The 14513-nt window shown below is 41.8% G+C and overlaps 1 protein-coding gene across 3 annotated transcripts in view; it reads right to left on the bottom strand.

The window, feature by feature from the left end:
- The window catches only part of MED30 (mediator complex subunit 30), a 19889-nt gene extending 16462 nt beyond the window's left edge, over positions 1 to 3427 (bottom strand). For all 3 annotated transcript variants that reach the window (XM_011941086.1, XM_011941084.1, XM_011941085.1), the window contains exon 1: positions 3100 to 3427. In XM_011941086.1, coding sequence (XP_011796476.1) covers positions 3100 to 3276 — 177 coding nt within the window. In that variant the 5' untranslated portion in view covers positions 3277 to 3427. The remainder of the gene's footprint in view (positions 1 to 3099) is intronic.
- Between the last annotated feature and the right edge of the window lie 11086 nt (positions 3428 to 14513).

Genomic DNA, 14513 nt, shown 5'->3' on the forward strand with positions numbered 1-14513 from the left:
GCCTGTAGTCCCAGCTACTCGGGAGGCTGAGGCAGGAGAATGGCGTAAACCCGGGAGGCGGAGCTTGCAGTGAGCTGAGATCCGGCCACCGCACTCCAGCCTGGGCGACAGAGCGAGACTCCGTCTCAAAACAAACAAACAAAAAAAAACAATTGCTATTTATGAACTCCTTTTTTTGAGACTGAGTCTCGCTCTGCTGCCCAAGCCTCACTGCAACCTCCGCCTCCCGGGTTCAAGCGATTCTCCTGCCCCAGCCTCCTAAGCAGCTGAGATTACAGGCGCGTGCCTCCAAGCCCAGCTAATTTTTGTATTTTTAGTAGAGATGGGGTTTCACCTTGTTGGCTAGGCTGGTCTCGAATTCCTGACCTCGTGATCCGCCTACTTTGGCCTCTCAAAGTGCTAGGCTTACATGCGTGAGGCACTGCGCCCAGCCTATTAACTCCTTTTTAGGGAGGGAGTCATGGTGGCCAAGAAGGATTCCATATGCCTAAGCACCCGGAGCTGGCAGACAAGAATGTGTCCAACCTTCATGTCATGAAGGCCCTGCAGTCTCTCAAGTCCTGAGGCTACGTGAAGGAACAGTTTGCCTGGAGACATTTCTACTGGTACCTTACCAATGAGGGAATCCAGTATCTCCGTGATTACCTTCATCTGCCCCGGGAGATTGCTCCTGCCACCCTGTGCCACAGCCGTCCACAGACTGGCAGGGCTCGGCCTAAAGGTCTGGAGGGTGAGCAACCTGCAAACTCACAAGAGGGGACGCTGACAGACATACCTACAGACGGAGTGCCCGTGTCCCCTAGTGCCGGCAAGAAAGCCGAGGCTGGGGCTGGGTCAGTAACCGAATTTCAGTTTAGAGGCGGATTTGGTCGTGGACGTGGTCAGCCACCTCAGTAAAATTGGAGAGGATTATTTTGCATTGAATAAACTTACAGACAAAAAAACTGAAAAAAAAAAAAAAAGGTTGGCTTTGAATGCAGGTCCACATGTAATCTAGTTATTGATAAAATACTTTTTTTTGAAAAAGCTTAGTTCTTTCTGTGTAAACATGAACCTGTATTATATCTTTTAATAATGCACATTGACAGCAAGTTAGTATTAAAAAGAGGTTACTAGGAAGAGCTGTTAGTCATGTGTGATGTTGGGTAATTTATTTTTTCCTCTCGTTAAGCCTCAGTTTCCTTCACTGTAAAATAGGGATAAAAATACTCCTTAAAACTGCTCCTATAACAGTGTACCTGACCAAGGAAAGTACTTCGTAAGTGTTAGGTATTATTCAGTGCTTTGCATATAACAGGACAAAAAATTTTTAAAATATGCTAAATTCTGAGACATTATTTAATCCACACCTTATTCATTCTAGATATGAATCTATCCATTTTTTTAAATTATTGCCAAAGAATGTCATAATTTCTCCTGGATTTCCTTTGTACTATATTTCACATGGTCTTAAAATTTCCACAAAACTGAATTACTCTTATAATCAGGAGGAAAAAAAAATCTTGACCAGTTAAAAGAAAAAAAAAGCAATAAAACACTTTTTTGGACAACCACAGAAATAAGAGCTGTAAGATTTTGAAAACTTGGTTTCAAGTTTACCCTACCACTGACTAGGTTTGGGCAAGTCACTTTATTTCTCTGAAGTACTGAATCTTCAACTTAAAACAAGAATAATATCTACTACATGTAGTGGGTAACATAAACAAGCATTAAAAATGGGTCAGCAAAATGCTGCTGGAACAACTGGATATCCAAATGCAAAACAATGAACTTGGATCCGTATCTGCCACTATGTATATATATTTAAAAACTCACAAAGCTAAATATAGGTTGTAGACCTAAATATAAAACCTGAAACTACAAAACTTCTCGAAGAAAACAGAAACCCTTTGTCACCTTGGGTTAGGCAAACATTTCTTAGGTATGACACCAAAAGCAAAATCTATAAAAGAATATATCAGTAAGCTGGATTCCATCAAAATTAAAAATGTCTGTTCTTCCAAAGATAATATTAAGAGAATAAAAAGACAGGATAGACTGGGAGAAGTATTTGGAAAGCATGAAGACATAACAGGTGTGGATGAGGAGAAAGGAGAACCGTTAAACAGCAATGTTTACATTCCCACTAGCAATAATAGGGAGGTAAAATGACTCAGGCCACTTTGGAAAAGTTTCTTGAAGTATTAAACAGACATGTATTGCATGATCCAGCAATTCCACTCCTGAATCTGTCCAAGAGAAATGACACACATGTTCACACAAAAATTCGTCAGCAAAAGTTCATAGCATTATTTATAACAGCCAAAAAGTGGAAACAACCCAAATGTCCATCAACAGAAGAAAAGGTACGCAAATGGTGATATATTGATACAATGGAACATTACTCAGCAATAAAAAGGAAATTATTGACGCATGCTTAGTGAAGGATCTCAGACAAAAAAAGCCCACATACTGTAGACTCTATTTATACAAAACTCTAGCAAATGCAAATTAATTTATGATTACAGAAAGCAGATCAACGGTTGCTTAGCGATGGAAGGTAGGAAGCAAAGATGTCAGAGGGGTATGAAGAAACTTTCTGGGGTGATGTGTATGTTCACTATTTTGATTGTGGTGATAATTTCACAAGTATACACAGTACAGTACACACACATGTCAAAACTTTAGGTGAGTGTAGTTTACTGTATATTTACTATGCCAAAAAAAAGGACTGTTTTTTAAAAATATAATGTAAATTCTTCAACTCCTTGGACCTCCCTAGAAGAAATGCTGGAAAAAACATTTAAAGCAACCTAAAGAGGGAAGTGGAGTGCGACCCCATCTTTACCTTGAAAGGTGCAAGAGTTTACATGGTAACTAAAGAGCTCGATTGAATCTAAAAAAAAATTGGCTTCAATTATGCAGAAATGTGGTCTGGAAAAACATCACCTCTACAGCTCCGACTTTTGCGGACACTCTTGAATGTGAATGGGGTGACCCTACACCTAAGGTTTGCCCAGGGCAGCCCAGTTGACATCCACGGGCCCCAGGTAACGAGGAAACCAGCGCCCATTTCCCTCCCAGCTGCATCTCGCTGGCCCTGCGCGCCCGCCTTCCTACCTGCATGTTCCTCAGGAGCTGGAAGATCTCCATGGTGCGGTACACGATGTCCTGCACCGTCTCCTGCCCGATGCGGCACAGCGACGCCGTGTTGACCTCCCGGGCAGCCTGCTGGGCCTGGGGCCCGGCGAAGGGCCCGGGCGCCATCCCCGACGCGGCCAACGGAGGGGTGGACATGGTGCGGCTGCAGCTTCAGGCCCGTCAGGGGTCCGCCCGGAATTGGGAGGCTGTGGGGCCTCAGTGTTGGAACCAGCAACCAGCCTGAGAGACCCCCCGCGGCCCGATTTCAAAACAGCGGCCGCGACTTCCGCCCACCGTGACGCAACACGTCATAAAACGTCATGGACACCGCCCACTCGGCGAACTGTCTCCGAGCAGAGCCAGGTGGGATTGGATTGGACGCTGGGCGGGAAAGGACGGACGGGTTAAGTAGCCAATCACCAATTGCGATCCAGCCAGAGGGGCGATGCTCTTGGGCAGCAGAGGGTGAGTTTCCCGAGTTCGTTTCCCAGTCTTGGCCCAGCGTTAGAGCCTTCTGTGTTTAATTCCTTGCGGAACATTTTCTCTTAAGAAGCCTGAGGTTTGTAGTATTACAGCTAAGAGACAGGTTAAAGTACTTGTTCAGTCGCATACAGGTGTAACTGGCAACCTGCGATTCGAATTTAGAAAGCAAGATTCCTAAGCTTGTGCGCTTCTCTGTGACGTGATACGGACTCCCAGATTGCTCTTGGTCCCTGCTCAGATGTTTTACTCTCTGAGTTTTCCCAATCTCTCTAAGCAAAAAAATGATCAACGCACACTTCTTTCTGACTCTGGCACTTTTTTTTGAGACGGAGTCTCGGTCTGTCGCCCAGGCTGGAGTGCCGTGGCGAGATCCCGGCTCACTGCAAGCTCCGCCTCCCGGGTTCACGCCATTCTCCTGCCTCAGCCTCCCGAGTAGCTGGGACTGCAGGCGCCCGCCACCACGCTTGGCTAATTTTTTGTATTTTCGGTAGAGACGGGGTTTCACCGTGTTAGCCAGGATGGTCTCTATCTCTTGACCTCGTGATCCGCCCGCCTCGGCCTCCCAAAGTGCTGGGATTACAGGCATGAGCCACTGCGCCTGGCCTACTGTCTGATATTTTATATAGCTTCGGTTGGCTTACTTTCAGACTTCATCTCACCCTATCTACACACACACTGCAAACTTCATGAAAACAGACGATTTTATTCACGTACTGTATTCCCAACACCTAGTGATTGGCACAAATATCAATAAATACTTATTGAATGATTGTTGAGTGACATGATAAATGCAAGAAAAATTAAAATAAAATGTCTCTCACCTGTTACTGTTCATCTCCAAAGTGGGGAGAAGTCAAGAATGTAAAATTGGTGATAGGCACAAATATTACATTGTTTAGAAGTATCTGAATGCTCCATTATACGGACTTTCCAGGAAATGGTTACTAAATATGTCATAGGAACCGTGTTAGAATTAAACATAGTAATTCGCAGGTCTTCAGTGAGTAATTACCATTTGACAAATATTGGCTGAGCACCTACTATGTGCTGGGGGCTAGGAATGAAGGTAGAGTACTGAACAAATCAGGCAAAAGCCCTGCAGCATGTTTGTCATGGAGACAAACAGAACACTATTGTGATGAGTGTCGTAAAACAAAAGTTCCTGATACCAGGGTGCTAACAATTTAGGAGACTGAGAATGACCTGAAGGGAGCAGTGTGGAACCTGAAGGTAGATAGGGAAGGGAGTAACGAATGATAGAGTCTTTTCTATGAGGGTGAGGAAGGCCAGTGCCAACACCTGAAGTGGAGAGGCCTCCTAATGCTTTCCAGGATCTGGAAGAAGTTCAGTGTGAGGACAAGTGTTAGGAAATAAGGCTGAAGGCAGAGGCAACCTTGAAGGATCTTCTAACCCATGTCAAGCAGTTGAGAATTTGTAGAGTGAAATAGCAAGCCATTGAAGAGTTTCAAGGTGAGAGGAATAATTTGAAATCCTCATTTTAGAAGACTTACTCTGGTTGCTAAATGGGGAATAGATGGTGGGTTTCTATTATCTTCTTTCCCAAAGGGGAATGATGATGATGATCATGACCTGGGTAGAGAAAGGAGACAGAGGGTAACTCTGAATAAATATTTAGTAAGTAGAATCTAGAGAACTTCATTGTGACTGGATTAGGAGCATGAGGGAGAGGAAAGAATTAAGGATGGCTCGTATTTCTGCTTTCATGTGAAGCTTCAGGTGAAGTTTCTGTCATTTACCAAGAGAGGATACACTGAAGTTTCAGAGAAATTATGTCTTATGTTAATGTCCTATTGCACATGTAACAAATTACCACAAACTGTGTGGCTTAGAACAACACACCTTTTATTATTTTACAGCTTTTTAACTCAGAAGTCTGAAATGGTTATCGCTGAACTAAGCTCAGGGTGTTGGCAGGGCTGTGTTCCTTTCTGGAGGCTCTCAAAAGGAATCTGTTTCCTTGTCTTTTCCAGTTTTTAGAAGGGTGTCCCAATTCCTTCGCTCATGACCACTTCCACCAACTTCAGAAACCAGCTTCATCCTTTTCAAAGCCAGAATTGGCTAGTTAAGTATGCCGTATCACTGGTTCTGAGTCCTTTGCCTCTCTTTCATTTAAGTATTCTTTAGATTACATCGGGTCCAACTAGATAATCCAGGATATCTCTTTATTTTAAGGTCAGCTGTTTTGCAACTTCAGTTCCATCTGCTACCCCTTAATCCCCCCCTTGCCATGTAACACGACATACAGATTCTGGGAATTAGGATGTGGACGTCTTTGGGGAGTAACTAAAATCTGCCTACCACATGCCTCCAATTCAAACTGTCCCTAAATTCAGACTCACATACCTAAAAACCTGACATCTTGACTTGGATGGCTATTTGGCATCTAAAACTTATGTCTAAGAAAAACCTGACTCTTGATCCCTCCCAACCTTCTTCTACTACACTTTTTTCCATGTCATTGTCTGGCACCACCATGCATTTAGTTGCCCATCCTGGCTTCTCTCTTTCCCACCCTACTTCCAAGTCATCAGAAAATAGAATGAACTCTGACTTTCAAATATATCCTATGTGTGGCCAATGACTTCACCTCTTTCACCCTAGTCCAAGCTGTCTTCTTCTCTTATTTGGAATGTTGGATAACAATCAAGAGTCTCCTAATTGGACTCCTTCCTGCTACACTTGCCCCATCCAGTCCACTCTCATTACAGCACCTACAGGCAAACTTACAAGCTAAGTCAGGTTGTGATTCTCCCCTGCTGACCAGTCCTCTCATCGTGCTTAGAATAAAATCCAAAGCTGAATGACCTGCACATCTCCACATGTCCTGGCCTAGGCTGTTCCTGCTCTCTCAGCTCCGACAGTTCTCCCCTCACTCCAGATACATTCACCTCCTTACTATTCCTTGTACACTCCAAGTTCATCTCACTTCAGACTCATTTCTTTTGACTGGGAAGCTCTTCTCTCAGCTATCTCTCCAGGTCTTTGTTTTCAGTGGCCTTTTCTGGCCACCCTACTTAAAACAGCCTGCATTAGTCTTCTGTTGCTGCTGAAAAAAAAGATCAAAATTTAATGACTTAAAGCAGCAGAAATTTATGTCCCCATTTTCTTACTGATTGTAAACTGACAGCCATTCCTAGCTTCCATGAGATGCCACATTCCTTGGCTTGTGGCCCCTTCTTCCATCTTCAAAGCCAGCTATGGCAGTCAATTCTCTCTCATGCTTTACATTTCTCCTGCATCTTCTTCCATTGTCATTGTCACATACCTCTAACTTTTCACTTTTGAGGGTCCATGTGATGATACTGGGTTCATCTACTTTATTCTAGAAAATCTCCCCACCTCAAGACCCTTAACCTTGACCACATCTGTAAAATTCCCTGTTCCATGTAATGCAACATAGTCATAGCTTCTAGGGATTAGAGGGTTGGTATCTTTTGTGGGGCCATTATTCCACCTACTGTACAGCCCTCTCAATCTCTCTATCCATTTAGCCTGCTTCATTTTTTGTAGTGTTTCTCACAAACTGATGTTGTTTCTTTCACTGTTTGTACCGTCAACTAAACAGTAAATTTCATGAAATTAGAGATTGTCTCTTTCGGTTGCTTCAGTAGATTCAGCACCTACAGCAGTGTCTGGCACATAATAAGTGCTCAATAAATAGTTGATGAAAGAACCAGGAGTTTACTCAGTGGCATCCTGGGTTTGAAATGTGTACATGATCATCAGTGGATGTATCCAGTAAGCAACTGAGTATGTGCTGGGACCTGGTAGAGTTTTCCTTTTACATGGTTGGAGAAAGGTGGGTGGGTGTAGTAGTAAGCTCAAAATCTGTGGGAGTCAGACAGTCCTGGACTAAATCCAAACCTGGCTCAACAGTGGACAGATCACACCAACCTCCATAATAACAATGGTATTTAGCTTTGGGATTGTTGATAGGATTAAGTGAGATGCTATATATAACACACTTATAGTTCCTAGTGTATAGTAAGCATTCAATAAATGTGCACTATACTTACTTCCACCATGGATAACGGTGAGGAAAATGGGTAAAGTGAGAAGTGAGGAAGAAGCTGCTCCAGGACAGAGCCAATGGGAACACCAAGGAATAGAAAGAAGAGGAGGCAACACTATTAACAACAAAAATTGGGAAGAAATAGAAAGGTCAGAGGAAAGTCAGGAGACTACCCTGCCATGGAAGTCACAGGAAGAATAGATTGTTTCAGCAAGGAGCTTGTGCTGAACAGTGTCAGATACCGCTGAGAGGTTAAGCAAAATAATCCACACAAAGGAAGTATTATCTTAAATCACAGGAGATTTTAGCACAAAATTATTACCCATAGTCCCATAGTTAGGAGGAATGAAACAGAGACTTAATTTCTATACAATATCTCCTCTGCTTTTTTTTTTTTGAGACAGAGCCTTGCTCTGTTGCTCAGGCTGGAGTACGGTGGTACAATCTCGGCTCACTGCAACCTCCGCCTTCCAGGTTCAAGCGATTCTCCTGCCTCAGCCTCTCGAGTAGCTGGGATTACAGACGCGTGCCACCATGCCTGGCTAATTTTTGTGTTTTTAGTAGAGATGGGGTTTCACCCTGTTGGTCAGTCTGGTCTTGAACTCTTGAACTCATGATCCACCCACCTAGGCCTCCCAAAGTGCTGGGATTACAGGCGTGAGCCACCATGTTCGGCTTTTTTTTTTTTTTAAGCAAGAGAATATCTGGTTTTTAGCAGGGCACCCAGGGTAGAAGCTGTATGTCCCAGCCTTCCTTGAGCCTTGACAGGGGCATTTCACTAAGTTCTGGCCCATCACCTGTAAGTATGCATGACATGGGAGACTACTGGCAGTTGTCCTTAGAAGAATGGGGCCTCCAGTTCCTTCTGCCTACTAGCTGGGATGCAGAAATCATGGCTACAGCTTAGCTAAGTGCTTATTTGGGGGTTTTCTGTCACATACAACTGAATTTAATACTAATTTGCTACTGCTGAAGTGCCAAATTTGAAATTTGCCCGAAGCCCCATGTGGTTTTGTCTGATACCAAAGTAGTTTCTTCTAACACAATGATTCATTGCCTCTGCTTTTGGGTTAAATTACCCAAAAGAGAAACTGGAATCCTTCTTGACCTGACTCATTACCTGCAGCAGTGCCCCTGGCTCTTGTGTAATTGCAGGATTGGAGCTAGCTTTGTGTATGTTGTTATGGAAAGTGTTGGGCTTTGCAGTTTCTAGCGCCTGGGAGATGGGAACAATTCTGGGATGGTTTTGTGGAGTCAGGACACCAGTCATTGAATCAAAAGGCTACATACAGGCTGCAGTATTTAGTCTGAACCTAACACTCAATATCTGAGAATACACTGAGGGGAAAGCAGCAGGTTTTGGGGGTAGGAAAGGGAGAAATGTAGACTCAGGAAAGATTTGAGGGGCCACAATGGAAGGAAGACTCCCCACAAGTCAGCACAGTGGGTTCTAGACTTGCTTTGTCATTAAATAGTTTGGTAGTTCTGGACTGACTTATAACCCAGGTGTTTCACTCTTGTACTTTCCATAATATTACACATGCCACGGAAAAGCTTCAAAATAATCTAGGTCCATTTGGAAATATCGCTGCATAGGACCTACCAAAGGAAAGGGACCTGACTGAGCCATCACTGCCGCGACCTTGGACTTCCAGTAGTAATGCTGAAATGCACCAGTTGATATGCAATTTATTCATGACTAATAGCTTATGTTTTTCAATTCACCCACTCATGAACCAGAATATTCCCTCTGGACAGAGAATTATTGAATTCAAACAAACACTTATTGGGCACCTGTAATCGGTCAAACTAACAAGCATTTAGGTTGATTTAAACTATTGCCTAGACCTAATTAGCATTCCAATTTAACAAACTGTGCTAACTGATCCCTGAAGATTCATTAGTAAAGGTTTCCTATGCTTCCCAATGCTCACTTAGAATCTCATACTTAAGAAGTGCATGAATTAAATCACAACTTCACTTTCAAGATTGATCCTCCTCTAGGTTTAGAGAATTTGCATGACTTGGTCAACTGTTTTAGACAGTTTAATTGCCTAATATCTCCTTTTTATACATGTCACAGTTATTGCTAACCCAAGATCAATATTTAGAAACACTTAGCCAGGATCAAGAGATATTTGGAAACATCGTTAATGAAGGCACAAGGCTGTAATTAAATAAACATGGTTTGGGATAAAAGGAGTCAAGTTATGTATGAAGTTGCCAGTGTTTGTGGTTGATTGTCTTACAACCACATGTGCTACCACATAATGGGTGCTTCTTTGTTTTGCTAGAAGTAAATATTCTCCCTCTTTTAAAGTTTTATAGTCATCAAACTGTTAAAAATTATTAAGATCTTTGTGATTGTTGATATTTCAAGGTGAGTAGTAAGTGAGAGAATAAAGCAAATAATTCACCTGCCAGAATTTCCAGTACTGTTTTCTTCTATAACTTGTCTTGAACTTCTCTGTTTTCATATTTTTTCTTAGGGTACTACATGTAAATATCTTTTGAATTAGTATTAACAGCCTAAAGAGTAGTCTTCAGATTTTGTACTGTATTAGAATGACTGAATTCATGTTCAACAGTACCTATAGTGCCCACACTTTCCCTGCCTCAAACCAGAAAAAATCTGCTTCATTTTCTAATGGGTGACATTTGAAAAAGCAGAGTAGGCTGTTTGTTTTAAAAAAGTGCAAAGTTCTCTTGCTTCAGAAATAATTGTTTTACAACCAATTTTGTTGAGTTAGGGTAATGATGTTAAGTGAAAAACACCTATATGATAAAATATTTTATACATTCTGAGTGATAAAAAAATAAAGATATGATAAGTCAAGATATTTCTCTTCTGGGGACCCTATATAAAGGCTGAATTCTGAGCAGACTTTTGAATGAGGAGAAACAGAATGGTGAGGAAGAGGAGGGACCCTCTTGTGGATTGGCAGGGGATGAAACAGGCAAATCAGGGGTGAGGAATAACAGGCCTTCATGATACAGAAATGTTGCAGGAAAGGACTTGCCACTTGCCAGGTTTTCAGAAAACAGCAGTTGTGTGACAAATAGCTCCTGTATTTCTTTTACTCTTTGTCAAGATCAAAGAGGTGATTGTGTGGTGAGTTGGGATCTGGGTGCCCCCACCTTTTCTCTCTCTTCCTAAGACTGGCCCTCTGAACAGAATAGTGCCTTCTCCTCCACTCCTTGGGCTCTGTCCCTACCCTGCCAGGGATTGGCAGTCAATTCAAGGGGAAGTCAATGCTAAGCCATATTCTGTAATCTAGCTTTATCAATAATTAGCCTGCTATTTTACCTTCATCTCTCTCTGTACCCATTTCTCATCACATTTGATCTGAGAGGGTAAGAGAAAATATTATGACCTTTAAATCTCAATGTATGGTTTAGTAGAAAAAGAAATAGAAAACTAAGACAAATTCACTTGTCTTCCTGAAGTTCCACTTTCATCATATCAGTCTCTGCATATTTCCTTTGTAAGATTTCAGTGGTCTCCATAAAAGGGCTCAGTTCTCTGATTTTCAAAGCCTTCCACTCTACTAGAGAAACCTTTTTTTTTTTTTCCTGGTTGTATTAAGGAGGTTGACAAATACCATTGACAATGGCATTTGCCATCTTCATTTCCACCATAGGTTCTTCTTCCTTAGCCGTTTCTGTGCCATATGACTCCTGGTCACAGCTAATTGGATTAGGATGACCATGTGACCCAAGGGCAACCAATTTCTAGGCTGGCCAGTGATGTGTAACCTGCTCCGGTACAAAAAAGTTTACCCAAGCAGAACTGACAGTAATAACCTGGACCAATCAGATTGTCTTTCTCAGGACTTTGAGTAGGGAAATAAAGAGTGACTTAGACAAAGGGAAAGGTGCCAGAGGAGAAGTGAACCCAAAGAGAAGCAGGGCCTGAGAGAGAGGCTAGTGGTATTAGGCGAGAAGACTTGAGTGAAGTTGTTCTTTGGTAGCAGCCTAGTGTACCCTCTATTTAGTTGACTTTATTTGACCTTAGAGGGCATGCTTTCTTCACCAGCTGGTTACAATGTTGTACTTAAAATCCAGAATCCTGAACATCCCCTGGCTGCCTTGTGTTTTCTGTGCATGTCCTCTTTCCTCACCTCTTGCATCTTTTCCACCCGTGCACTGTTCCTTCACGGCATTAGTAATCTTTTGCAATTGTGTTTTTATTTGCATATCTATTTATTCAATAACTGCTTCTTCTAGTAGGCTGGGAGCAACATGTGGGGGCAAGGACTAGTGAATTTTTGTTCACCGCTGTGTTCTTAGCATTTTGCTCAGTGCCTTGGCATGGTAGATTCTTAATATTCATTGAATGAATGAATGATAGTGAATTTGTCTCCACTTCTGCTGATTTCCCTCTACCTTTCTCAAGTCCAGACTCAAGACCCTTTGCTTATTTCTCTGTCTCAGTATTGCCTTCTTTGCTCTTTTAATTGCATTTATAGTTTAACCACTACAAGGTATTTATTATACTATTGTTATTCCTTAATTATTGTACGTATTCAAAGTTAATTTTTACATGAATGAAAGCAGGTATAGTGACTCTTTCCATGTACCCCTTCCTGCTCCAAAATGCCTAGCACAGTACCAGACCTGTCATGAATATTTGATAAATGCTTGGTGGCCTATAACAAAGTCCCTTTCAGTGAATGAGCCAAAAGATGGAGGCTCAAGGTGCCATGCAATCCTGGAGACTTACTTTTGAAGGCTTGTACATTAGGAAAAAATGTCTTTAGAGGAAAAAACTGTGGTTTCTACCATCATTGTCCCAATGATCAAAAATGGAAGGTCCACAGATGCAGAGCTCTGGAATAAGCACTGGAGACGTTTTAAGGTCTGTTTTCAAACATAGTTCTAATGTGTTTTTCCATTAAAGCTTAAACAGACAACTAGGACTTCCTTTGTTCTTTGAATACCAATAATTAGATTCACAGGTTACCTTTGTATGAACAAAGTCATAAATGCTGAGTAAGCCTTGCTTATTCATTCAAAAATTAGACTTTAAGATTTATTAGCTTACATTTCCAAATTCAAAATTATTATATTTATTTTCACTTTAGAGAGCTATTGTATCTTATTTTATTTTATTTTTTGAGAGAGGGTCTTAGTCACCCAGGCTGGCGTGCAGTGGTGCAGTCAGCTTAATGCAGCTTTGACCACCCAGGCTCAAGTAATCCTCCCACCTCAGCCTCCTGAGTAGCTGGGACCACGGGTGTCCACCACCACACCCTGGTAATTTTTTTATTTTTTATTTTTGTAGAGACAGAGGGGTCTAACTAGGTTGCCCAGATGGGCCCTGAATTCCATGGCCTCAAGCAGTTTTCCCACTTTGGCCTCCCAAAGTGCTGGGATTACTGGGATAAGCCACTACACCAGACCCCTTACTTTTTTTAAATTATTGTTTCATCTCACTCTACTTCCAGATTATAAAAATCTTTGAAAGTAGGTACCTTATCTTCTTTTTAAAACACAAGTATGGCCGGGCGCGGTGGCTCAAGCCTGTAATCCCAGCACTTTGGGAGGCCGAGACGGGCAGATCACGAGGTCAGGAGATCGAGACCATCCTGGCGAACACGGTGAAACCCCGTCTCTACTAAAAAATACAAAAAACTAGCCGGGCGAGGTGGCGGGCGCCTGTAGTCCCAGCTACTCCGGAGGCTGAGGCAGGAGAATGGGGTAAACCCGGGAGGCGGAGCTTGCAGTGAGCTGAGATCCGGCCACTGCACTCCAGCCTGGGCGACAGAGCCAGACTCTGCCTAAAAAAAAAAAAAAAAAAAAAACCACAAGTAGCATTTATTATCTTAATGTTTTATTTCTTGCTAAAGTAAAATTCATATAAAATAAAACTGCACATATATAAAGTGAATAATTTGATAAGTTTTGACACATATTACACTAAAAATCTATTACCACAACTAAAGTACCAAATATTTCTATCACCTCCAAAAGTTTCTATGTGTCATTTACACTTCATCTTTCACTGCATTTCTTACCACTGGTTGATTATAGGTAAACTTAGATTTTCTAAACTTCTATAAAAATGGAAATATACAGTAGGCACTATTCTTAAAGATATAATGGATTCTTTTATTCGATATAATAATTTCTGGAGTAACTCCACATTGATGCATATATTAGTAGGAAAGTACTTTTTGGTAGCTGAATACTATTCCATTATATGGTTATACCGTATTTTCTTTATTCTCTGCTGATGAACATTTGGATTGTTTCCAGTTTGAGATCATTGCAAATGAAACTGCTATGAATATTTGTGTGCAGGTCTTTATGTGCACATATGCTTTCATTTCTAGTAGGTAGATTCTAGAGGTGGGATGGCTGGATTATGAATGGCATATGTTTAACTTTCCAAAAGTCTGCGAAACTGTTCTCTAAGGTGGTTGTATGCTTTTACATTCCCACAAGTGACTTACGAGGACAGAATACCCTCAACACCTGATATCACCGATTTTTAAAAACATTTTAGCTATTTAAAAAGATGTTCAGGCTGGGTGCGGTGACTGATGTCTGTAATTCCAGCACTTTGGGAGGCCAAGGTGGATCACTTGAGGCCAGGAGTTCAGGACCAACCTGAGCAACACTGCGAGACCCCTCCTTCTCTACAAAAGAGTTAAAATTACCTGGGCATAGTGGTTTGCACCTGTGTTCCTAGCTAGTTGGGAAGCTGAGGCAGAAGGATTGCTCGAGCCCAGGAGTTTGAAGTTGCAGCCTCAAAATTTTTTAAAAAATAAATAAATAAATACATGATGTTTAATGGTATCTCATTGTTTTAATTTTTCTTCATGATGACAAATGGTGATAGACATTTTAATGCATTTATTATTCATGTGTATAT

This window comes from Colobus angolensis, unplaced genomic scaffold (genome assembly GCF_000951035.1).
Source record: "Colobus angolensis palliatus isolate OR3802 unplaced genomic scaffold, Cang.pa_1.0 Scaffold198, whole genome shotgun sequence".
NCBI lineage: Eukaryota > Metazoa > Chordata > Mammalia > Primates > Cercopithecidae > Colobus > Colobus angolensis.